This window comes from Ambystoma mexicanum, chromosome 12 (assembly GCF_040938575.1).
Source record: "Ambystoma mexicanum isolate Mex_15411 chromosome 12, UKY_AmexF1_1, whole genome shotgun sequence".
NCBI classification, from domain to species: domain Eukaryota; kingdom Metazoa; phylum Chordata; class Amphibia; order Caudata; family Ambystomatidae; genus Ambystoma; species Ambystoma mexicanum.
Genome location: NC_090936.1, coordinates 375,346,027 through 375,372,550, shown reverse-complemented (window position 1 = coordinate 375,372,550; position 26,524 = coordinate 375,346,027). Strand labels below are relative to the sequence as shown.

Sequence of the window (26,524 nt, the reverse complement as noted above, 5' to 3'; positions counted from 1 at the left end):
CCACATATTGTGGCCTGTGGCTGCAAAGGGTTGTTTTCCTGGCTTAATCACTCGCTTTGGAAAAGAACACCGATCATATAAGTCTCCAGAAACAGGAGAGCAATAAACCACAGTGTGCTGTTAATCAGGATAATGTGGGATATGAACTATGAGAGACATACATTGGTTCTCAACTAGCAACATTAATACTCACCTCGTTGTTCCAGAATCTCTTGAAGGTCAGCTTTGGAAGTAGATTCTAACAGACTCTTGCTATCATCATCATCATCTCTGCTAATGTCATCATCGGTGGTAGATTGGCCAACGGATAAGATCTGAATTTTTGACCCCAAGCTCTGTACCTCTGGAACAAGGAACGCAGCAGGACCATCAATCCCTGTAAAGAGAGTAGATTTACTTCAGCAACACAGAAAAGTTAGTTGTCCCCAAAAAGATCCAAAGACCTTAAGGGATGGACTTTCTATAGTATTGGGATGCCATGTTGTATTAACTGGCATTTCTAACTCTGGCATTTGAAATGTAAAATGAAAACCTTTTATCGAAAAAAAAACACAGCAACACTACTTGCACACATGTTGAATGATAAGGATTAACAGAAGACTCACTGGTATGGTTTACCCTTTTCAAGGAGGAGGACAGAAAGAAGACCCCTCATGGATTCCACTGAATGGAAAATGTTTACACTTTAGTGCTTTTCAATTTAAGGGGTAACTACATAGATACATTCTATTACAACAAAGCTAACAACAAGAAGTTATTCCCACATAATCGGCTTGATGATAGCTCTAGGGAGTCACAAAAAACAAATAAATGCTACAAAAAGAAAAATCTGATAACACGCACATACCGGGCGAGGTAGATTCATTAGATGACATGCACTGTTCTTGTGACTCAAACTGAAAAAACAAATCAAACACTTCTTGTCTGTTAAGCTTGATATTTGACCTATTAAAAATGGTATATTCATTAGTTAGTAAACTGAAGACCTCTGCCACCTTTACATTAACAAGTGTTTCTGATGTGACCATCTGATTTCTATCCATTTTCAAATTAAACGGGGTAACGTGATGTTAACATTTTAAAATGGATTAATACTGAGAATATATATTGCTGTTCCCTTCCATTTGTATGGTGTGTCACGTTTTACCCCAAAATATTATGTAAAACAAATACTTTGTTCTTCTATAGCCAAAACTAGTTGGTAATATAAATAGGCTGGTAAAGGAAGACCTAGGCAAACATTGCCTGCGGTGCGGGCCGCACACCCTTGGATCCCAATTGGGTTTCAGTAAAGTATAATATACTGATTCACGTTAACGAATTTAAACTTAGTGGTTTATTCAAAGTAATGGTAAGCAATCGCTTGTGTGATGGGCAACACGACCCAAAAACGGCCAATGCATTTCGGACTCAACAGTCCTTCATCGGGGCCTATCTGATCAAACAAATTATGGCCAAACATTCGATACAGATAACAATTAGACCAGTCATAAAAGACAGCATAATCAAAACAAGAATCAGTACAATAGCAAAAAAAACATACCACATTGCATTACATCAAATAAAAAAATCAACAGGGTCCCACATACATAGAGACAAACACAACAAAACAAATAAATAAAAAACAGAGAGAGAGTCAGTCAGTTGATAACCATCTTACAAATAAACATTACATTTTCCAGCTTCTTATTTGTATACTTTGTTTTACCAGTGCCCAATATCCCTTTATGTTGCTAATATATTGTTACACCTTATGTGTGAACTGATGTTAATTGCAGTTATGTGGGTAAGATGTTTACAAATGACTTGCTAATGGTTGACTCCAAACCCCGTGCTTTATCCTCTGGTAACCACGTTCAGAGTGCATGCAGAAAGCTGCTGGTGTCAATTTCAAAGAAATAGCTGACCTTAGCCAGTAAAACTGGCGTGCTCGAACTTAAAAGTATGTTTTTCAATATGCAGCTCCACCGCTTAGCAATACATCCACAAGTTGGCCCGTTTAAAAAAAAAAGCATTGATTAAAAGCGTGCTAATAGCCCGCCTACGTACACTGCCATACTCTTTAATTATGAAAGTGTCTACATGCTGGTCTGTCATAAAACCCCTACCTTGTCTGGTATGTCTCAGCGCTGGAAGCGTGTCTCGCTGAGTCACGTTTCAGTGTCAAAAACGCTTTGCTAAGTGAACGATGGGTTGTACTCAGAATGAGGCTGCGGTTACCACGGCAATACCTCCTTAAAAATTGAGGATTGTCCATGTGTATACCGCCATCTTGCAAGGGGCTAATTCGAATTGTAAACAAGCATATATATCGATGTTAATAGTCCGCTAACTCGTGTCAACACATCGAATATGTGTAAGACAAACATATGTTGTGTGTGCTCCATACCATTATTATATCTTGTATGTATCAACCCAAAACTATGATCCAAAATAAAATATTTGAAAATAAAAAACAAACGTAAAGAGAAAGATATAAATAGGTTGTCTAGTTCCAATAGCTTATAAACTCATGTGTTCCCCTAAAACAGAAAGATTAATTTAATAGTGTGTTCTGTGGTAATTCAAGCTGAACTATAGGTACAAAGAGGGGAATGTTTACTTCCCATTTCAGTGTTTCTGGCAGAGTTTGGCGGCTGGCCCTAGTACAACAGTGGGCACAGCAGTTAAGAAATCAGGCCACATTTGCGGTATGGGTCAGGTGTGTGTGATCCACAATCCAATAGTTTAAAAATAATGATAATGTTTTAAGACAGCTTATTGCAAGCTACCAATCACTTAAGTGCCTTATTAATATGTATTATACAATTCAAATTAACGGTATTCAACGCTGAAAGGGGAAGTGAAGCCGGTACAAAGTAAGAACTGTACTAACTAAACAGATCTAACAGTTTGTACCTCATACCTTACCGTTTTATTTCATTTGCTATCTGATGCCCTTCCATCACTCTGCTGCTGCTAACTCAGCATGTGGTTAGGTGAGCAGGGATCGCAGTCTTGAAGCCCAGAAAATAACTACCATCTAATCCGCACCTTTCCCTCTAAAAGCACTTTTCTGGAGGCTATCTTCAGTGAAATCTCCCTCCAAGTCCTCTAATGCAGCAGATAGAAGATAAAATGGACACTAACGAAATGAACTAGAACGGGGACCATCAGGCAAATAACCAAATCGGATCATCTATATAAGATACAATAAAACAGGCTACACAAGAGCCTTAATAAGCCTCTCCATAATAATAATCTTGGCAGTGTGTCTTTACCACTGAAAAAGAACCAACTTAAAAGAGAAAGAAGTAAAATAGAAAAAATGGAATTCCGAACACAAATTCTGGTAAAGATGTTTATAGAAGTGGACAATAAGGAGAAAAATAAAGTAAAATAGGAAAGTACATGACCAGTAAAAAAGAACCAGTAGAATCGCTAAAAAGCACAAACCTTTCCCTCCCTTCAACCCTACTAAACTACAGCTCTGGTGATAATTTTCGAACATTAATGCTGCTCCATATTTTAACACACTAGATATTAGCAAAACCAGAGTGGCCATGGACCTAAAAACCAGAGTTATATCCTGCAAGTTGGAGTAAAGGGAATGACAGGAGTTAATGAAACCATTAAACAGGAGGGATGCGATTATAGCAGAACCTAGTATCCAAACATACCTACTATGGGCAGAGAACTCCACAGAGGATCCTGCTTACCATGGCATGCTTAAATTGTCTACCACTCCAGGCTACAATGGCTGTATGGAAGGATGACATTACTAACCAATCATGCCCACTATGAAGTGTGCCATTGGAGGACCTAGCTCACTTCCTGCTGTTTTGCCCCACATACTCCGAGATAAGAGCAGGGACTTTGAGGGCGTTACTGTGCAAACTATGGTTTGCCCAGTTCCGACCGGCACTGTTATCTTTTGTGGGCATATACTCCCAGAGCGGGATGGGCATTTGTATTATTCTTGAGGCGAACCTTACATAAGAGGCCATTTTTTATGAATTCTTAGTTGACTAAATACCTGCCCTCATTCTTTTCATCTGCGATGTGTAGGAGCAGTTTGCTTTTTCAATTTGTTTATTGCATTTTTTAAATATTTTTGATTGCACTTTGTATGAGTTTGTTTTTCATGGCAACTTTGATATTTTTTGAAATAAACTTTATTGATGATAATTTAAACTTAAGTTCCCAATTAAGCAAGATTGCACCTGCACTATAAACCACAGGCGCATCACCACTTTAAGGCAAACAGACACCAAGCGATGGCCAGGAGAAATTGAAGGGTAGGAACAGGGAAACAAATGTTTACAAGAGGATTGTATAACTCCTTCTTTCAAAAGCCCTTAAATTATGGAGGAACTATTTAACAGACCTAACAAACACATGGTACAAATCCGGAAGTAGCAGATAAGAGTACAAAAACAAGAATGGTATCCATTTGAGACTATTAGACATTGGTCTTAGACATTGGTAAGGTCAAATTTTCCCAGGCCTTTGAGGTTGGTAATGTATTCATGTGACCAAAATAACCCCTCGAGAGAGTTATGTCCAGATTTGCATAATGCTAACAAATATGGACTGCTAGACTTGCTGGAGTATGTAGACTAACTGAAGGAAGGAAAGGATGTGCAGAGTGATTTTCAAGTAATTCATACAGAGTACAAGGACATCTGTGCCTTACAACTGATACACAGATTACATGGACACCTAATAATCAAAAATTAATTCACAATAAGACATCAAAAGAGGGGTTATCATTAATAGATGATTGCCTAGTGAACACTAGGATAAAGACCACTGAATAACAAACACCTGGCAGAAACAATATTAGCCTTAAAACAGAATTTACCAAAGTAACAATCTTTACTTAATTTCTGTAAAAGAAGTAGAGTGCGCCAACCAAACTTCCATCATGTACCAGCCCAGGTCTTGAAGAGGTCCCGTTAGATATCTTTAAACACCTACCAGCTGTGTGAGCTCCATTACGATGCAGGTATTTAATTCTTTAGAGTGATCAAGAGTTCCCCAGAGCTAGATGAACAGAAGTAATAGTACCAATAATTAATAAGAGGAACATATACTAGATTGTGCTTCATACTAGATTTTGTATCTGCCTGTGTCTTTGCTGGATGTACTAACTTGTTTGTTAAGATCATCCCTGTGCTACTCTTGAACTGGGTTGAAAATGCAGAAACCTCAAAGACCCTCAAGACAGTATTAAGGAAGGGTTAGGCATTTGAACATGAAAATCACCCAAACAAATGTATTATAATAGTGTTAAACTGGAGGTATGCAGTACTTCTGCCGCCTTCTTAGCAAAAGTGCAAGTTGGAGCGAGCACCTCAACAAAGAAGCCGTTAAGAGGGTCGAAACTTAAGACATCTTTAGACTTGCTTAGAGTTTTATCCTGTTGGGTACATGAGTTTCTAAGGCAAACACTATTGAGATTGCCACATGTGGGGCAGCCTTTTCAGGTGGGGCTAGGAGGGGACCCCGGCGCTGAAAGGGGAAGTGTCTGATATAATGCAATTACAAATGGTAGAGAATTACTTATGTCACCTATTGGGCATACGGCTTGCTACCTCAATGTATATTGTTCAATTAGAGCTGGACATACTTTATCTCAGTAACAATATCTCATTAAACATTCCATTGTGGGTTTCAATATTGCAACATAAGATGGCTCCCCTTACCCAGAGCCTAGACAAGAATGTGCTTAAACATTTGAAAGAAAGCAAAGCAACCTTGGACTATAGGAGGACAACAGTGAAAACATATCCATCTATAGCAACAACACAGGACCCTCAGATTAGCAAACAATTGACAACTGTGGACAGCAACTTGTTGGCTCATCTAGAATTGGAGGTGTGGGGTACATTTACCCATCCAGCAGTATTCCCCTCCATCACCAATCTGCACTTCAGCAGTTAGCAGAAAAATGGCTCTGCTGGCACAGTGGAGCACTATCTCCTTGCCTTAAAAACTGTGGTTCGCAGTCACCAAAATGATGGCTGTGCTGTCTTTGCCAAGCACATATGGGGCAAGATGGAACCGGGAACACACCAAGAAAGGCTGCCAGTGCGTTTCCTGATGCGCACCAAAGAAGAGTTGAAAAGCAGCGCTGATGGCTGCTAGCTCCAAAAACTCCCATGAAAAAGGAAATATTTTGCAATAAAATGATGGATCCTGATGCCCTTTCTCATCTGTTAAATAATACAAAGTCCTGATCCAGTGACACCCATCTATGCCCAGCCATATTCAGGTTGTGCTCCAGCAAATAAAACATTTTTCGGTGAATGACAGGCTGTGTCAATGCAAAAATCTGTGAAATCACAAACAACTTTCTTCCCAGCCGTATGGAAAAACAAACTGCTACAAAATATCCCAGATAAACTCTTCAAAAGAAACCCTATATCTCTGTGCATATGTCAGTTTCAAGGGATCTTTATTTGGACAGATGCCTGTGTATTAGAAACATGACTGGGGCTTTGGAAAGATTCAGAAAATGAATGCAAGAAAGATGCATTTGAAAGTGAAATCCCAGCAGAATTCCCCACATGTTAAAAGGGTTGTTTTTGCAAAAAAGAAACAGGTCTGTTTTAAAAGTGTAATGTAGAATAAGGCCCTGTCCTTGCCTAGAAATGTAAGGGGGTTTTGTTTAAAATCTAATATGTTTTATTCCAACAGCCTTGCTTTTTGGCCCAGGGAAAAATAAATAAATGCATTTGCTGTACTAAGGAAGCCACGCAACAGTTTTCCTGCTTGGCTTCAAAGGACATTTGTGTGCTGGCAACAGGAGTGGCCTTCCCCCAAAAGGAGCCACCCCCCCCTTGGAAACTGAATGGACCGCTCGTCAGACTGTGTCTGGGCTTGAGCCTGTTACAATAGTGTTCCAGGACACTTAGATGTGAAATTGCAAATAACACCACCCCTCAACTTCAACTGGAGGGCTTCAAAGCCAGCTCTAGAACAGCCTTAGAAGTTATGCCCTTATTTGGGAGACAATTCTGGCCATCTGGCTCAAAAGACTATTTTATTAATACACTTTAAGACTTATCTCTGCAAACGTACCACGCCGGAATGTACACGGTTTTACAGTTTAAATACAATTTTGGTGGCTTTAAATTAGGACGTGGTAGCCTTCACTAGCATGTTGGGGACTGAAATGACGGAAAAGTGTATATTCTGAGGAAAGTGTACATGGTGCCACTTTAAAATTCAATACCAACATGCCTTATGATAATAGGTATACGTGTATAAAGTTATAGAATTTTAGGTAAAATATTTCTCACAGAAAATGATGAAAAATTATTAGGACGAAACAAAGTCCTACAAACTTGGGAGTAGGAGTATTATGCTCTGTATGGAATATGCAGTTTGCCTATATGATTTGTGGAAGCGCCACTAATGAAAAAAATGTGTGATTTAGGTCCTAAACTGATTTTGGCAAAAGTGAATGTGGGATGGCTTTGTACCTCATAAAAACATCCCATAAAACTCACTCCCCTCCTTCAATTCAATCTGCCCTTAAGGCGGAGGTGACATAACATTGGCTGACCCATCAAACTCTGAAGGGTAGGTCTAGCTTAGTTCTGGCCAACAATAAATCCTGTGATGTCACCCGCCTTATAAAAAGGAGGAAGCTCACAGAGACACAGGCTCTTCTGAATTTTCCAGCTGCGCGTATCCAGACATTTCATATTCATCCTGCTGATTCCAGATCCACCCTGCAGATTCCAGAGTCCACTTCCAGGAAAGGGATAGTTGGTTCAGGCCCTCCTATCCAGGCAGAACAACCCTTCAGAACTAAACAAAATCCCACTAAATTCAGGGAGAAAGGGGAAGGTGGCTGAGCTCGCTTTGGGATGCACCAGTGCTGCCTGCTTGCCCTGCTACCCGCTCCATCCAGCTGAGGTGCCGCTGTGCTGCGACCAGACCTTTGCCCAGCTGTCTTTTGCCAGGAGAGTCCGCCGCGGTGACCAGATCCTTTGAATCCAGAAACCTGGTTGGCTGTCCCAAATCCCAAACTTAAGCGCTGATTGGGAGTATGGTATACCATATCTTGATACCTTGTCTTTGTTGCACTCTTAGTAATCCCACCAATACCATGATAACTTGTTTCAGATAGTCTGAATTCTCAGTGTATTCTGTTCCTCGATTTTCTAATGTTAGCGCAATTCTTCCATTCATTTCTATCTTGCTTAAGTCCTTAGTCATATTTTGAATAATTTACATTAATTCCCACAGAGCTGAACGGGGGGTGAAAAGGTTACGTTTGCAAATTAACCTTGGAGCATACTGTGTCTTTCTTTAACAATCTAGTCATTAAATCTAGTTTAAGTGAAATGTGTCCTTTCCTTTTTAAACTGATATTTCTCTTTTAACTGCTATTTTCCCCAAAACCGAATTCTTTGCACCTTGAAAATCTCATCCAGTTCTCCAGTTAAACTCCCCCTTTCACTATCCTATTATCCCTGTGATGTGCATCTTTCACCCATCTTAAAAACCGCATTCCGATTCTGTCGGTCTATTTCCCCCGTTTTTCAAACTGTTTTGGCATTTAAACCTGTGTAATTTAGAAAATGCAAATTCTGTGTGTACGATTCTGGATGCACTGTGTTGTCACTTCAAAGTGGATTTTTGAACTGTATGCTCTTTGTTGATACCTAGCCTTTTAGTTGCTAGTGTTATTACATCCCTGATACTGTGATAAATCATTTATCTCATTTATTGAACCACACATTTGAATTAATTACCAATTCCGAGTCATTTATGCAACTGCACAGGTTTTCAAACCCGATTTTGCCTCCCATTTCGTGAGCGAAGGTCGGATTTTAATTCTGTTTGCTGCCTAGTATCCCTGGCTCCTTGCTGCTCCTTACTATGCACTCAAAAATCCGATTAACTGGGGGTTGAGGGAGCAATGCAGGGGGAAATCTTAACTCGGGTGCTGTCTACCCAACAAGTTCAATTGCTCCTATTAATTTGTGCTTTGGATATGTTATAGTAGAAGGTCAACCAAGTGTATTTCATCAGTTTACATTGTAATTATCACCCCATTCATGATTGCTGCCCAATATTAAAGCTGCGTGATTTTCTTTTTAATTTAAAATAAATAAATATTGCATTCCTACAAACCGGCCTGGTTCATGGTCCATTGTGACCCGGGCTTTTTGTAAAAGGGGATATGAAACGGGTTGGGTGCCAGCTCAATCTGAATTCTAGGAAATAAAGAAAGTATTCTAATTGAGCGCTCCATCTTAGGCTAAGGACAAGGGTCCGGTGTGTGACGCCCGATTAGTATCCTTAACAGAGCCGACATTCACAAGAAAAATCGACAGAGAAACACTATATAGAGACAAGGTGTTTATGTGGGATTGGTGCTTTAGAGGCATCAATGTAATTTATACTATTCTGTTCACTGTATGCAAAGAAGAGACAATATTAGTTTGCGTCATAAGCACAAAGGGCCAAAACCAGGAGGAAGCAAAGTTGCAACAGCTCACCAGGAATACTTGTTTTTAACAGACTGAAGAAAAACCTACTTTTGCCAAATGCAAATGAGATCCACTTATGATGGCAGTAGCCACTACAAATACAAGAGACTTTTGGCGCCGTTTTCTCAGTACCTGGTGAGACAGTATCCGTGTTTGAGCTCTACATCCCAAATGACTCTTGTTTGCACATTTCAGTACCCTGTACAAAGAGAATGGATATCAATTCTCTGTTGAGCGGGCATTGCAAGGTGCACAAAATATAGATTGAGATTACGAATATAGTTTAATCTTCAATGTAAGAAATTAAGTCAGCAATGGATACACAAGAAACAGGCAACACTCAAGGTCCTGAGAGATTAACTATCAAATTGTTTAAGGGGAACCATCTACAAGGGTCACATTGTGATCTAATCCTCTAGGGGTTTCTGAATAATACCACAATCCTAACAGGTAGAATTAGCCCTCTGTACACAAAATGCAGAAGAAAAGATACAGGCAACTACCACTATGTGGTGCATAGACAGTAATGAAAAAATGTATGGAAAAGTATTATTAAAGTGGTTAGAAGTTTAGCTAGAAGATTCCAAAATACTTAACGGCTGGCTGACCAGTTTTAAGAAAGGTACAAGTCCTTTGGAAGAGGCATTTAGAATGTCCGAGTTATTTAGGCTTTCATAAAACAACAGTAGAGCATTCAGAGAAAAACACATCCATATAAAAGCGAAGCACAGAAGTTGTCATGTTCAGCCATTACACAATTCGAGAGGTTGATTAAACTGCCCACTCTGGGGTCTAGTCCGGGTTTGATATCAAGTATTGAATGTACGGTCCCCACACATCTAGGGGTCAAGCATGTACAGGCATAGTGTGTATAAATGCCACTTCAAGGTCATAACAATAAGCCACATCCTCCAACCACTACGAGGTTCTAGGTGGGGGGCTGCTCCACCATGCCATGGCCACGCCCCTGCGAGTAAGCACCAGGAGGAGTCCTGCCAACCTGTGCATATTTTTGGGAAGGGCTCGAATACATCCCAACAAGCCCACCAACAGGTCCCTCCCCATTCAGTCTCTGACAATGAAGGAACTCTCATTGAGAACCTCTCTCCAAAACTTAGCTATTGATGTGCAGTTCCATGTTAGATGCATAAAATGAGCCGGACTGACCTTACGGCAGTTCATTCGTCCAGTGTTTCTGGGTAAAATCTATGCAATTTGGCTGTGGTGTGATATGTTTGATGTATGAAATTGAAGTGAACCAATTTGCCTCCATTGTTTAGCGGGACTATTTTAGTTTGAAGCAGTCCATTTCCAGTCCTCATCACAAATCCCCTCTCCCATCTTTGCCTGGAAGCATCTCCATCTCATGGGATATCCAACAGCAATTGGTTGTATAGTTGGGAAACTGGGCAACTTCGCCTTGGGCCTGAATGATCCATGTAGCAGGAGACATGTGGGTGGAGGGGGGAGGTGAGGGGATGGTGAGAATTTTTTTTTTTTTTTTAAATCAATACATAAAAATAATTTAAGAATCAAAATTGGGGAAGGTTGGTAATCCCTCACTAATTTCATTCCTTATCTGAAAGTACATAAACATATCAAGCAAAGTTGAAACCCCCTCTCATTATGGTGATCTATGGACATACATTTCCCATTGGGATAAAAGTCACTAAGTGTACACCCCCATGTTGGTGGTCCATTATTGTAAATATGCTTGTTCCCTTGTGATTCCTATTCTTAACACATGTATGGCTGGTATTAATGGTGTATATAAGAATGCCAAATAACAAGGGGGGTCCGGGGAGTGCCTCTGCCAGACATTAGTCTGGATTACGAGAGCCTTACCCAGAATCTTTAGCTCACTATCTTTCACAGAGGAGAAATATCCAAAAGATAACAGTCTTTGTCCTGCCCTGGGGCAGGACAGCACCAAAATGTTAGGCAATTCTCCTCTGAACAAGAGCACCAACAGCAACCCCAGGTACGTGTTTCGGTCTGGCTGGACCTCATCAGTAGGGTGGAGCTGTGCCTCTCTAAGAACAGTGAGCAAGGGGTCCAATCTGTGGCTAGCATCCTGGCCAACAGGGCTCCTGGTTTTTGACTCTCGCCATTGTTTTACCAGATGTCCCCTTATTTAGGTATTTTTCCTCCTGCAGTGCATTTTCATTGAAACTGTCCAATTCCAGCCTAATTTTAGCTAGTATGCTGGTATCCCTGTAAGTCAAAAACTCTTGTTGCAGCCTTTTCAGAGTGAATTTGTTGGCTTCCAGTTCTCTCCTGATCAGTCTCAGTATTTCGACGTCCTTATGTCATACATATTCCTCAGATGTAACACTTAAACCTTTCCCACAATGTCCCATGCGATACAACTGAGCCTACATTATGGCCAACAAAGTCAGTGATTTCCTCCTGTACCACTTTGTGGAAGACTGTGTCCTTAAGGGTATCTGACTTTAATCTCCAGGGCCTCATGCCAACGGGCCTTCCTGTGATGGAGCACTCCAGGGTAACAGAAGAATGGTCTGATAGTTCTGGGAAGGATTTCACATTGCCCCATGAAGACCTAGACCTTAGCCCTAGTAATCAACAAGTAGTCTGATCGAGAAGCAGAACTGTGTACCCATGAGTGAAATGAATAGGCTTGCTCTATGCTGTTTCTGCCAGGTGCCATCTAGCCCATATGTGGTGCAAAAGCCAATCACCCTCAAGCTTGCTTTAGACTGGGACTGTATACATTTATTGGATCCATCCATGGTTGTAGATAACAATGTGTTGAAATCCCCTCCGTAAATTACAGTGGCTTCTTCACAGTCGGCGAGCTTCACAAACACCCAATCAAAAAAATCTGGATCATCAATGTTGGGGGAGGATGTGTTTAGAAGGACCACCTTTATCCCTTCCAGGGACCCCCTTAATCAGTAAGGCTCACCCTTCTTGCAAAATTAAAGCAAACTGATAAAGAATTGCTACCCCCCTGGAATATGCTGAATAGGATGAATTATACCTGTGGAAGACCCATAGCATAACCCATCTGTTATCCATGGCGGGTGTAAAATGCATCTGATGTGGGAAGGCAAGTTCGACTTTATTCCGCTGCATGTATAGGAGAATTTTCAGAGTCTTCCCAGGTAGATTACCCACCGCTAGTATTCCACGTTATTGCCCTCACGGTCATAGTCGAGTCTTTCAATCACCATTTCTAGTGCTGCCTTCCTAATATCCGGGGGACTTTGCATCCCCAGTAGACACCCATGCTATTGGTGATCATGTGTTCCAGATGCTCCAAACAACCAACCATCACTGCAACCCTATGAACCACCCCCTGAAACTTAGACAGTTCAGGCCACAGACCACCAATTCTGCTATAAATACCATGTAGACACACTGAACAAAAACAATAACGACTCCCCCGCTCCACCTGAACATACCCCAAGGGGGGTGGCCCCTCTGTCCCCTGACCCTCCCCCACAAGCAACCACAATGCGCTCAAAATCTTCTCAAATAGCTGTGCAGAGGGTGCCATCGCCTGCCCCAGCATTGATCAGTCTATAACTGCCAGAATAAACTTGGTCACAGAACACTGGGAAACTGGATAATCTAATGAAATTTACGTCCGTCAGTCAATGTCCTAATGGTTAAAATCATGGTGCGGGAACCACTTCTACGCCTGGCGGTTGTTCAAGGGTCCACTTGGCCTTCCAATCCTCTATTCTTTGCCCCTTCATGTGGTCTTGTGTTTTTCTTGCATGCCGATTACTCGACCCCATCAACAAGCTCACTGGCTGTTTCCATAGACATGAAGAAACGCGTCTTCCAATTGAATTGTATACAGAGTTTGGCATGGAATACTGAATGCTGCTGTCTCCAAGTCTGCGCTTAACTCCCACAAATGACCGCCTGGATGCTTGCACTCCAGTGGAAAAGTCCAGAAACACCTGAAATCTGTTGCATCATATACCAGCTCCCTTTTCAGGCGTGCCAGCTGAAGAATCGTGTCCCTGTCCCAGTAGTTTGGGAAGCACGTGAGGAGGAGCCCCAGAGATCGGGCTTGTCGCTGGGATCCAGAGCACCCTTTCTACTACGAAGAGGGACGACAGCTTGTCCTTGCCAAACACCTCCCTGCCGAGCCTCTCCACACCTCAATCTTTGTTTGACCCTTCTCTCCGATTCCCACCAGCCTAATGTTATTCTGGCGGGCCTGACCTGCCAAATAGTCATTCTTCACCAACACCGCTTTGAGCAATGATTCCAAAGAGGAGACTTTTGAAACTAGGGCAGATGTGGTGTCCTTCAGGATAGAGATTCTGTTTTCACCACATCCAAGTGGTTTCATGCTTGTCTAGGCGCAGCTGCAACATGTCCACTTAGGACGAGAGAGCATCTAGCTTGGAATCGATGCCCCCTATACCTGCTTTCAGTTAAAGGAGGAGCCCTTTAATGTCCATCTCGTGCTCTCCAGAGGGTCCATAGTGCCAGCTGCGGGTGTGTAGAAGTTGGATTGAACTGGTGGTGGCTTAGACTTCCTTGCAACTGACCCAGCCTCGAAGGAAAGGATTTTTTGAAGCTGGTCTGCCTTTCCATAGTGGCAGCGGAGTATGCTCACACTTAAACTGCCAGATGCCAGGATCGACCTCCACCTGAAAGAGCCTTCACCCCTTGGTGCAGTAATGGTGTCACAACTGGATCGGGCTTGGTCACCACCACAGCAGAACTCACCAGTGCACTTTACCAGAGGATCACCCCAACCAGGCCTCGCTGTATCCGAGGAGTGGTACCGTCCTCTATAGCCGCTACCCACGATCCAGGTTGCGCCAGCAGTGCCAGGGTTTTAATGCCTGGTCCTCTATGCATCTCACATCTTGGCAGCTGGTGGCCACAGAGCCCCTGGCTAATCCTACACATCATCCTTGCCGTCCGCCTTTGGTGGGCTGATGTATGCAGGCAGCCGGCCCGATTGACTGGCTGCCACCCACAGATTTAGTTCTGTAGGTGAGCGTGTAGGCCCTCCCCTCTACCCCTGTCCTCCTATGCACGGATCCCACTGCTCCTGGTGCCGGCCTCTGAGCGGTATCCTAGTTCCAACTGTGGTGACTGTTGCTCCTCCCCACAGCACCCCGGCGCACTGCTCTGGCACGCCGCTCCAGCAATCAAGTCGGGCCAGATCTCAAGCACTTTCGCCGCCACCACCAAGGCCTCTCCACCCGCTCGTTGGGGGATGGCGCTGGTCACTGGGTTGCCATCCTCCTTGCGGGTTCCAACTCTGCCACTTGCCTCCCAGCTGCCTCAAACGAGTGACTGTACTTTTTTAGCTTTCAGTATTCGACCAGACCGTCGCAGTAACACGATTTATGTAGGCTGAGCATCGGAGCTCACGGGGAGTCCACCATGCTTGTCAAGCTCTCTGGGGTCACCAGCCTGTATATGTTTTTTCTTGATCTTAAGTCTGATTTTGGCAGTGCCCCAAGAATCAAGCTTTGCAAACGTTTTTCCCTCTTCTAATTTTCTCCTACCTTCACTTATAGGTAAAGCGTTATTGTGCCAGAAGGTGGGCAAAGCACCAGGCCCGGATAGGGTACCCATAGATTTCTATTCACATGAGATTGCTGTCTGGGTCCCATATTTGACCAAGTTATTTTATGTAATCTTGAACAAGAATGTGGTCCCAGAGTCATGGACAAGAGCAAAGTTCGTCCCAACCCTTAAAAAAGGCCCCAGAGACAGGCCCTCAAATTTTAGACCCAACTCACATCTGGAGACCCCGGCTAACAGGAAAATTAATAATCATCGCCAAGCGGGGTTTTCTGAAGGACCGAGCACAGTCGACCAAAGTCTTCGATTACGGTTGGTGTGCGATAGGTGTGCAGTCCTCAGGAAAGACAGCGTGTACGCAGTCTTTGTGGACTTGTGTACCGCTTTTGACTCTGCACCTAGGCTTATTCTCTGGGAGGTGCTCAGGGAACAGGGCATCCCGGGTCCACTTTTGACCATAATACAGAGCTTACATACAGTGGTTGTTAGACGGGAGAACCTCTTACAGTATCAAAATTGAAAAGGGTGTCTGCCAGGGGTGTGTCCTGGGCCCTAAGCCTTTTTGCATGTTAATTAATGGTGTGATGGAGGTGTTATCCTCCCAGAGGGACAAACCGACCTTTGGGGGGGGGGGGGGGTTTCAGTGTTGGGGGTTAGGGGGTGGGGGTTAGGGGGCAGGGGGAGGGGGACATAAACTGCCAGTCCTGCTGTTTGCAGTTACGCGGTTTTGTTATCACTGACACCCGCAGGAACCAGCAAGCAGCTGGACATATTTGTTGCTTTTTGCAAAAGAAATGGTCTGGAGCTAAACATTGATAAGACACAAATCCATGATCTTTAATACTAACAGAAGGTGGACACGCAAGGGACTCAGATTGGGCTTGGACTAAGGGGGTGATCGAACAAGTGGTCTTGTGCGACTATCTAGGGGTTCGGAAAATGGAAATTTGTGGCTGGTCAATGCAGCTGTAGAAGGCAAGTTTAACATTGGGCAAATATAGTGTAGCCCTCGCTAGGATTACTACAGAACATGGCAATGGGAATGTGCACGTTTCACCTGAAGCGTACAAGGCCCAGGCACGACAAGCAGCAATTCATGATTGCCTATCTGCATCCCAAACTTGCCTGTACATTTGGAGACATGCATGCAGGGAATAGAATACATTTGCCAGCTGCGCCCGGTCGTTTACTGGGTCCGGCTTTGCACCAATGCAAACTATCTCAAATTCTGAGAAGCACTGCTGGATGTCATCTCAGCAAGGGGGCACCGATTTGAAGTGGGCATCCCATGTAAGGAGGGGCCTGAAGGATATGGATCTTGGCGATTACTGGAGTAATCCGTGTGTCATCACCACTCATTGTAAAACTAGGGTTAAAACCGCTGCTTTAGCCAAGATACGGCGGGATATACTTGTAAAATACACACGCTCCAAGTACTTGGGTTGCTATATTGCCATTAAGACAGAGGGAGGTTACCAGGCTTAACTGTATTATGTTACCCCCAAATTGGAAAGATCCCTCTATGTGAAATTCCGTCCTGGATTCTGTCCACTGCATAGTTGATGCATATGGTGTAATGGTGCATCACCTCCATCTATTGTGAGAAACCAGACTGTCTCACTCGCAAGTCCCCAGGGATCTGTCATCCAGGTGGCCAGGACACGGCCATCGCATTTGGATTCAGTTCCTGGGGGTAGACCTGTGCGGGAGGATCACCTGGGTGAGGGGTCTTCAGGGAGTGGGACACCGGATAGCGAGATGCCGTCTCCCTCTCTTCACTATAACACTTTTACCCCATCCTACCAGGTAGGATATATGAAAACCCCCCCCCCCCAACCCTTTTCCTGCACGAACACTGACATGGATAGCCTGCTCTGGGAGAAAAGAAAGACTCACACCCAAGCCCGGCAATTACTGACAATCCTTCACACCTGACTTTCATTACACTTACCAACACAGATCAAAAGCAGAGCACGAGCGCACACTCCGAGCGAGGGTAGCATACAAAGGTACAGCAGTTTCGGGTAGGCAGCTGAATTAAGGGTTCATAGGAAGGGAAGTACCCTTGACCTTTTTGGCAAAGTGCTGTTACTTTCAAGAATCCTTCAAGGCACAAAGCGTAAAGCCAGGAAACCAGACTGAAGAATCCTGCATTGTGTGTCAAAGATACAGAGGGTCCTCCCGCGTAACTGACCAAGGTGGGAAGGAGACGCTGTGGTATCATCCTTGGCTCCAAGTACAAAGAAGTGATGGAGAGATCAACACGGCCAGTGAGTTGGGGAGACCGATGCAAGGCCGGTCTGTGATTAAGTCAAGGTTGCAAGTGGCAACATTGTATAACTAACACTGGAACGAACATTGTTAAACACGTGTGATTAAAGACGCGAGTAAAGCTACACTGCTGATGAATGTTTGAACTTGAGAAGGAAAGCTACGATAAACCGTTGAGTGGTCCGGCACCACAAATGTGCTCAATCGGTTTATGATTGTTTCAAAGAAAACATTTAAATCGAAAAAAGGAAAAATTAATCGAAGGAAATGCATTGAATGTAAATGCATAGAATTGCTATCTTTTACATGTAAAAGTACATAGCTATCGAAACTTGTCCATTGAATATAGGAATGGACAAGTTTCGATGTATATGTACTTTTAAATGTAAAAGACAGGATTTCCATGCATTTATTTTACACGTTAAAACGTTACATGGAGCTGTCCAGTGCTGAAAACTTCAAAGTATTTCGGCACTGGCCAGCTTCATGTAATGTTTTAGTGCTTAGTGTTTGATGGGGGGTCCCCCCCCCCCAAACCCTTCTAACCCCCAAGGGCACCCCCCCAACCCTAACCAAACCCTAAACCTAACCCTAACCCAAACCCTTGCCCCAACCTTAACCTTAAAATCTATCGAAATCCATCGAATTTTATTCAATGAAAATGCATTTCGATGGAAAATATTTTCAATGAATAAAATTCGATGGAAATGAAATTGATGAATTCATTTTTCGATGGAAAGTCCAGATACCTGCTCAATCGAAAGTCTCTGTAAGGTATCCCACCAAGAGAAACGAAAGCAGAAGATTGATGTGGAACAATGGTGTGAAGTGAATCGAAGTGGTCCTGCAGCAGTTTAAGCAAAACCCATCTTGCAATCGAAAAAAGTCTTCAATTCTGATATCAAGAGGATCTGAGCCCAAACGAGGGGGATCCGTGGTCTGAGCCCGAAAGAGGGAGACCAACTGTGAACATTGTGGAAAAGGGATCCGGGCCCAAACGAAGTGGACCCCGTGGTCCGAGGCCAAACTTTAGTTTTTGATACGCCTTCAACCAACCCTTTTCAAGTTGAATAAACACCTGTGAACTGTGATCACTTGTGTCTGTTTCACTGCTTGATACCATGGCTTCCTTACACTATGTAAAAATGCGTTTGAGAACTTGAGATTTAATAATGTGTCCAGTTACACTGCCTTTGAGAAGACACTTCCTAAAACTGTTCTTCCAGGGGCGTGCATGTACATCAATTGAAGAAGCAATGGCAACCTGCCTAAATTCAGTTGACGCCCCGGCAGAGTTTGCCATTAGTCAATACTTGGAATATGCATTGTTCCAATTTTAATCCTGAAACTTGATTTTGTATCCTTCTGTATCACAAGGGTGTTTTATGTATCTTATGCATTTTTATGATGTTTGAAGGTATGCATGCTTTTGTGACTTGTTTGTGGAAATAAAGCTTATGAAATGAAAGGGATTACAGATCTTTAAAGCAATAATTGTGTTGGTCTGTTGAGGTGCTGGTGGGTAGAAAAAGAAAACCTTCCCCACCTAAGAGAGTGTTCAGCAGGGTTGTGTACTTACCCCCTCCGTTTTGCATCTTTATTAATGAACTTGCAGATGCAATCTAGACCTTAGCAGAAAACATATGCAAGTTTGAATGGACATGACAGTGGCATTCTCTTACACGCCGATGACAGTTCTCTCAAACACACTTATGGGCCTTAAACAACTAAGAATGCTCTGATTTGCAGGACAAAAAGGTCTAGAAGTTAATGAGAAGAAAACTACTAAGCCAACAGAGTTGTCTTCAAACATGTGTCACAGTTCATTATAACTTTAACCTGTTGCCTTAGTCCTGGCCACCAATAACGGTCAAGAAGTAGCTGTGCAGTTGCACTAACCCCAAAATGGGTAGATGCAAGTCCAGCATGTGTGGCTGCGATCAGCTTTTCCCTGTCTGCTCCATTAGGGATTAATCTTTGAATAGGATCCCCTTTTATCATAGGAATTGTGACTACTGATTTATTATTCTCAATGTCATAAATGTAATTACTTGGGAAACCTTTCGGCCTAGGTACAATACCTAAACAACCTTTTATTTCCTCATCCATTGCAGTTGCTGAGCGAGTTATGGCTATCGTTTTTCTCACTGTGTGCTCTTTGGCATATTGATCTGTCAATGCTATGAATGTGCCCTTTAGTATGTGCTCTTGTGTGCATCACCCATAGCAATGGTTAAGTCGGTTTAAGGTCCTAAACTATTTCCAGATTTGCCTGGAAGCAATATTTTTATGCCTAATGTCTCTAAAGTCATTTTGAATCCACCAATGCAAATCAGTGTTATATGCCCTGACAATATAATCGGAATTTGAGACTACTAGTGTGGGCTTCCCCGAGTCTGTTGGTGAAATGCAAGCAGAAATCCATGCAATTCAGTAGTCTGGGCAGACATGTCTTCCAGATGCTTTGTTGCAATATCAGTGTATATAAATGATTCTTCATGTGTAAAATGGCTTACCACTGCTGCACATGCAGCAGCATATTTGCAACGTGTCCCAACAGCTGGTATGGCGGAGTCATCACAGTAAATTATTCGGAAAAAAAAAAAAAACAATGTCATGTCAGGCAGTGAGGTGCCTGGCTGGGTCCATTGTCCAATTGTTGCGATTCTACCTTAAAATGGTACTTCACATCTTGAGCATGCTCAGAGGCTGATCATTTAATCCATCTGGTATGCAATGCCTTTGCATTGGGCACGCTAGCTCTTGTGGCAGCCTCGAGTTGAGCTAAAGGTGTATTTATGTGTATTGTTCTATTTGCTGCCGATGGCTGTTCCTTCTAAATGATCATCTGAACTGAAGACAGAATTTTCTCTTCAGGTGTAAATCTTTAGTTCAGGTGTGGAATATACATGTGACTTATATGAAATTGGTTTAGTGTCCCCTAGATTCACATACACAGTCTGCAAAGCATCATCTCCCACCAACAGGTTAATCTCTAAGTCTTTGTCTGTATCTATGTCCTGCAAAGGACCAGTTGAGTTATTAAAGGCATGGTCTAGTAAAAAAATGTATTTAAAAAATAGATAGGCAACATAAAAAGAAAAATACTAGCATTCTCTTTTTTAAAACTTCCTATGTAAAATTTTGAGCTATTCAAGCTCAAAATTCACAAAAGCAAGCACATGGGCGCATCCAAGTAAACAAAAGCTACTGCTGGGTGGCTTTCCCTTCATTAGTGCTGTACGCGGAGGACGAGGACCGGAGACCAGAGCAGGAAAGCTGCAGCTGAATCTTGGTAAGTGCTATTTATTTTATTAAAAAAAAAAGCACTAGCTGCGGTTTTTTTTCTACATTTTCTGGGCTGGAGGAGCCCGGAAAACTTAGAAATAAAACTGCAGCTTTAAAAACGTATTTATGTTTGCGGTCACTTTTGAAGCGACCGCAAACATAAATACAACGCGGTTGTGTTGGAGCCTGAGAAACTCGGAAAGAAAAAACGCAGCGTTTTCCAACACAACCGCGTTGTGTTTCTGCCAGCACCGAAGACCCAAAGTGATAGCCACAGCAGGCAGAAACAACGCGGTTGTGTTTACATGCCGCGTAGTGTTTCTGCCTACAGCTGCTTTCCCATTTGGGGCTCTCGGGCTCCCCTCGCGCCCCAAATGGGAAAGCAGATTCAGGCAGAAACAACACGGTTGTTTTCCGCAATGCTGCGTTGTTTCTGCCTAAATCTGCTTTCCCAAATGGGAAAGCCCCAAATGGGAAAGCAGATTCAAGCAGAAACAACGCGGTTGTGTTGGAAAACGCTGCGTTTTTTCTTTCCGAGTTTCTCAGGCTCCTCCGAGCCGGAGGAGCCTGAGAAACTTGGAAAGAAAAACTGCAGGGTTTTTCCAACACAACCGCGTTGTATTTATGTTTGCGGTCGCTTCAAAAGTGACCGCAAACATAAATACGTTTTTAAAGCTGCAGTTTTATTTCTAAGTTTTCCGGGCTCCTCCAGCCCAGAAAATGTAGAAAAAAAACCGCAGCTAGTGCTTATTTTAAAAAAAAAAAAAAAAAAAATAGCACTTACCGAGATTCAGCTGCAGCTTTCCTGCTCTGGTCTCCGGTCCTCGTCCTCCGCGTACAGCACTAACGAAGGGAAAGCCACCCAGCGGTAGCTTTTGTTTACTACAGCTGGCTGGCTTTTCCTTCATTAGTGCCGCAAAAGCCAGCACAGGAGGGCATCCATTTCACAAAATGGATGCGCCCATGTGCTTGCTTTTGCGAATTTTGAGCTTGAATAGCTCAAAATTTTACATATGAAGTTTTAAAAAAGAGAATGTTAGTATTTTTTTTAATGTATCTATTTTTTAAATATGTTTTACTAGACCATGCCTTTAATGAATACACATGGTGCGGAACTTGTGTGCTCTGGCAACCAATGAGCTGCTTTGAAAAATTTGGTTTTATCAAAGCATACAATGGTTTCACTAGCTCAGTAAAGTTACACAAAAGATCTGCCAAAATTCAAAAGCCCTAAAATTGCCTGCAATTGACTAAGTGTGTAAGGCGGCCGTACCCTGGCATACGTCAAGAAAATCTGCTGACAAGCCTCTACCCTCATCTGAAAGAGTGAATCCTAAGAAGGTAACCTCATGATGAGCTATTCTTGATTTCTTGAAGCTAATCCGGTATCCTTTTGCAGCCAATGTTTGAATGACTGCCTACTTGTTGCAAGCGTTCATTGAGATTCTCATGGGTGATGTAAACATCATCTACATGTTGCCAACAGTTAGGAATGTCTGAGAGCAAACTCTGTATTCTACTTGAGAATGTGCTGGGTGAATTCTTGTACCCCTGCATTATTCTAGTGAATTAGAAATATGTTGCCTTGAACGTGAATGCAGTGTATTTCTGGCTTTCTACACTTAAAGGTAGTGTGAAATACCCATTGCCCAGATCAAGGTTTGTTTCATATTTGCATTTCTGTAAATTGGCTAGAACTGTTTTTTTTGTACTGCCTCCGTCTTACAGCGTACATTCAAAATTCTTAAGTCCACAATAAAACGTTAAGTACCATTAGGTTTTAAAACGGGGAGCAACGGACTGTTATGTGGGCTTGCTTTATAATGACCCCCTCGTCCATTAGTTGGCCCACTTTGGTTTGCATCTGGGCAAGTGCTTGTGGCTTCACTGGATACTGCCTCTGTGGTGGGGGTGGTTTCAGTACTGGAATCACATGCGCTGACATTCCAGATCAGGCCCTACATGATTTGTAAACAGCTGCACTGCTGCCAACGCTGCCAAGTCTTGTGCATGTTTTTGAACTAGTTCCCTCACTCACTTCTTTTGAAAAAAGGCAAGCATCACTACCTCTTCACCTCTTGGTACTTGTCTCGCATACAATGGTGGCCAATCTTGAAATGCTAAAAAAAAAGTCCTTTATATTGGATATGTAACTGTGGCCAAAACAGTGCTTCAATCACTTTCGGATATTCACCTTCCAGCTTAATGGTTACAAAATACACTTCATTAATTGCTAATGTCTGCACAATGGGTGTAGTTATTTGTGCATTTCTATGTGCCTTTGTATGCTCCAACAGTGCCTTGTGACTGCATTCAAATATGGCAATATCAGACCCACTGTCTAACCTCTATCCAATCAGTGTGTCACTTAGTCTTGGGAATGATTTGATGTGTGTGTGGACTCTGCATTATGTGAAACTTTTAGGGCTGCAGTGTGTTTTTTCTCAACTTTCACATCCTTCCTCTCAGTTTTAGAACTATCTGGAGCACTTGTCTGTGAGTAAGGAGATGAACCCTCATCAGTGCCATACTCTTGTGGACTTTTCATGCCTTTTCTGTCTCTGAAATCATAGTCAGTTGGTCTAAAATGGGACTGCCCACTAGGCTTACCCCAAGATAGTCTACCCCCGTGAGTGCCTTGCCACTGCAGGGCTCCCCATCTCCTGCAGCTTTCCCATTCTTTGGCTAATGTTCTGGGTATTTTTCTTCTTCCTTGGGCGAAAGCTGTCTATGTGGTTTACCACCCTTTTTACCCTGTAACGATCCCCATCCTTTCAAGGGTTTCCCTTCGTGGTGCATCTCCTTGTCTGGCTTACCATCTTTGCTAGCCTTTTTCTGTGCCTTTGCAGGTCTCCTGCCTAGGTGATCCCTGCCCAGCGATTGATAAATGGATATCACTATGTCCCCAAATTGCTCCCTTTTTTGTTGCTCATTTAATTGGGACAATTTTCTATGAACCTCTAACCTTGCAGGCTCTCCCTTCAATAAGGGTAGAATTATGCTCAACCATTTGATAATTATTGGATGCTATGGATAGGCCGAAGTTCATGGCGGCAGCAGCGCCCTGCGTTCCAATATTATCTGCCAATATTAATGCTAGAGATGTGATCGACATGCCTATCAGCTAGAAATAAAACAAGCTATGAATTGAGATCCAGCTGTCGCAGCTCACTAAAGACGGTGGGCAGCCAGAGAGAAGGAACATGGCTAGTGCCCTATGCCTATGCTGTGGTTTAACCTAGGGAAAGGTGGCTTGCTGCTGTCCTAGCTTCTCTGAATATCATTTCTGGAAAGGCATGACCCTAATATAATTCTCAATGTCTGTAGCTGTACTTCTCCTGCGTCTATCTGCCTTTATGGCTTCTGAGCAGGCACTAAGCCTTGCTGCGCAGCATATTGCAAGGTTACGCACTGTGTCAAAATGTGTAGCTAGTAGTTGATCATCTGTTTGTAAAAACGGGCCTCAGCGGTTTGAATGAAACCGGGCTAACCATTCTAGTGACAGGTTGGGTTTGGCTGACGGTCCATGCTCAGCATTAGTCTGTGGATAAACTAGATTACCTCCAAACCAGTTTACATGATTTGTATGTGTTAAAGCCAATTCAGGAAACTGGTATGGGCGATATTGCATGGTGTTTAAATCTCTACTTATCAGGAGAGTTGCATACACATTATTTGTCCTATTAGCTGGGGTTTTTAAGTAAATCAAGAGCGATTTAGCCGTTAACCCACCTAGCTAACCTATAACTACTATTAAGTTATTAACTCCCTGACAGTGAGATGCTCTAAGCCACTTGAACAGTGCCGTCCTACAATGGATGGGAATATTAATCTCCCGATTGACCATCTCCTGTACCCACCTAACCTCTTCATTAAAAAGCTTTTTAGAAAAATTATTTTTGCCCGGTCCGTTTATTGTAACTGGGGCATGAGGTTATTTTACTATTAGCAATGCAACTGTCATCTGTAAGACGTGCCATCTAGGGTGCCACATGACATAATTGCCTACGCTTAGGCTTGACCATGAGCCTCTTACCTCTACCTCGTTTGAGGCTGTGAAAACAGACATGTGATCATTAGTCGTTTCATGCTGACATTCACCCTAGGCTGTGTCTCTGTGCTAAAAGACAGGTCTGCCTAGGTTTGTGCGTTAACCAACATGATTAAATATATACAGCCAGGCATTGTAAAGTTCTTGGACTCAGATACCACTCTGACACAACTCTGGTGTCAAGTGTAATTCAGAGTAATCATGTTAATATATTTAAGAAGACACCCTTTCGTCTAAGGGTTCTTATTCTCATCACACAAGCAGAAGCAGATATAACATCATACCAACAAACAAGATAGCCATGTGGACTAAGAGCATGGTTGAGTAGATAAATAATAGCACAAGTGGTAGTTTTGTTTTAACAGCATATGTAACCTGTGTCCCCCAAGGAGATATGCTATACTAAACTAAACCACACCACACTACAATACACGACAGTCTCAATGCACTCAGCAGGTCCTCACCCTTCAATCATGCTTAGAGCAGAATGTGCTTCAAATCAAACGGCGCGTTCTGAGGTTTTACAAGTTCTGCTTAACTGGGCCTGGCTGTCTCCTTCCTGCTGCTGCTATGGCCTCCTCTGCTCTGTAGTCTTCCGCTGCCCCACTGACCTCTATGGGTCCGCGAGTCTGATGCCCTCCCCCTCTTCCTGCTCGTGACTCATATGTAAGAAGGAACACGGTTTCCCTGCCTGTGTGCATGCGTCATATCCGCTATCTGGAAGAGTAGGGTCTGCAGCTCAGAGTGTCACTGTGCTTGTTGAATACGATCTACGTACAACTCCATTTAAGCGGGTTATGCACTTGCTTACTGACTGCTTTCGATGGTATTCCATGGGCTTTGGCTTAGCGAAGAGACTGGTATGTCACTTGTTTCTTCCTAGTCTTGCAGAGTGCAGACATGCTATTCTCGTCTGCCCACTTCCTGTTCTTGACTCCTCATCAGATGGAACACTCAATGGTGTGAAGTCAACGCTTGCACCTATTGGTGTGCAGTTAACACAGGAAGCTACACTTTGTAGTTTTGCTCATCTGCTTGAACAGGAAAGCACAACTTCCAGGACTTTGGTTAAGCCAAAACATATTCGTCCACTAAGCATGTGCACTAGCTTCATGTCTAACACATGTGCTGTATGTTTGACGACCATTATAATCGAACATTTAACAGCCGTCATTAACATTCAACATTGTTTCACTGGCTAAAGGCCACATGGGCTATGAAGAACTGTCTTTTTAAAAAAAACTTTATTAATTATGGTGGTACACGTCGCCTCTTCAACATGACATTCCATAACATTCAACAGTTCCATTACAATAGCAAAACACAGTTACAACCTGTATAGTCTACACAGTCTGCTCATTTTCGGGTCTAGTCGGGCTACTTCCAGCCGACCCCGATTCACACAAGTATACTCTGAACGGAGCCCAGATGTCTTTAGGTTTACATGGTCTCGGTAGCGACATTACATATTGTTCTTCACATTCATTGACCTAAGCCAGTTCCTTAAGAGTGATTTGCACGTGGTGCGTATGCACTCTTCCACTGTTGCAATATAAATTTTTTAGCCACTATGCATGCTACATTAAATAATCCTCTGGTCACCCCTGAGGTCTTCCCAATATTTCTGAATAAGTATTTTTGGGGCGTTAGGTCTGCTGGGATCTCTGTGATGGCCTCCAGGATGGACGCTACTTCACCCCAGAACCCGTATATGGATGGGCAACTCCAATACATATGGAATGAATCTGCATGTTCGCTTCCACATTTCAGACAACTGGCCGGGCCATCACGAGTGAATTTAGCTACCCTCTCAAGTGTGTAGTGTAACTTATTTAATACCTTAAATTGGATCTGGCATAGGCCTGCGTTCATGGACACCCTTCTGGTTCAATCA

General features: G+C 42.9%; 1 protein-coding gene across 3 annotated transcripts in view; it reads right to left on the bottom strand.

The window, feature by feature from the left end:
• The window catches only part of TULP3 (TUB like protein 3), a 1,058,170-nt gene that overhangs the window by 597,437 nt on the left and 434,209 nt on the right, over nt 1-26,524 (bottom strand). For all 3 annotated transcript variants that reach the window (XM_069628512.1, XM_069628513.1, XM_069628514.1), the window contains one exon: nt 194-376. In XM_069628512.1, the coding sequence (XP_069484613.1) occupies nt 194-376 (183 nt within the window). The remainder of the gene's footprint in view (nt 1-193; nt 377-26,524) is intronic.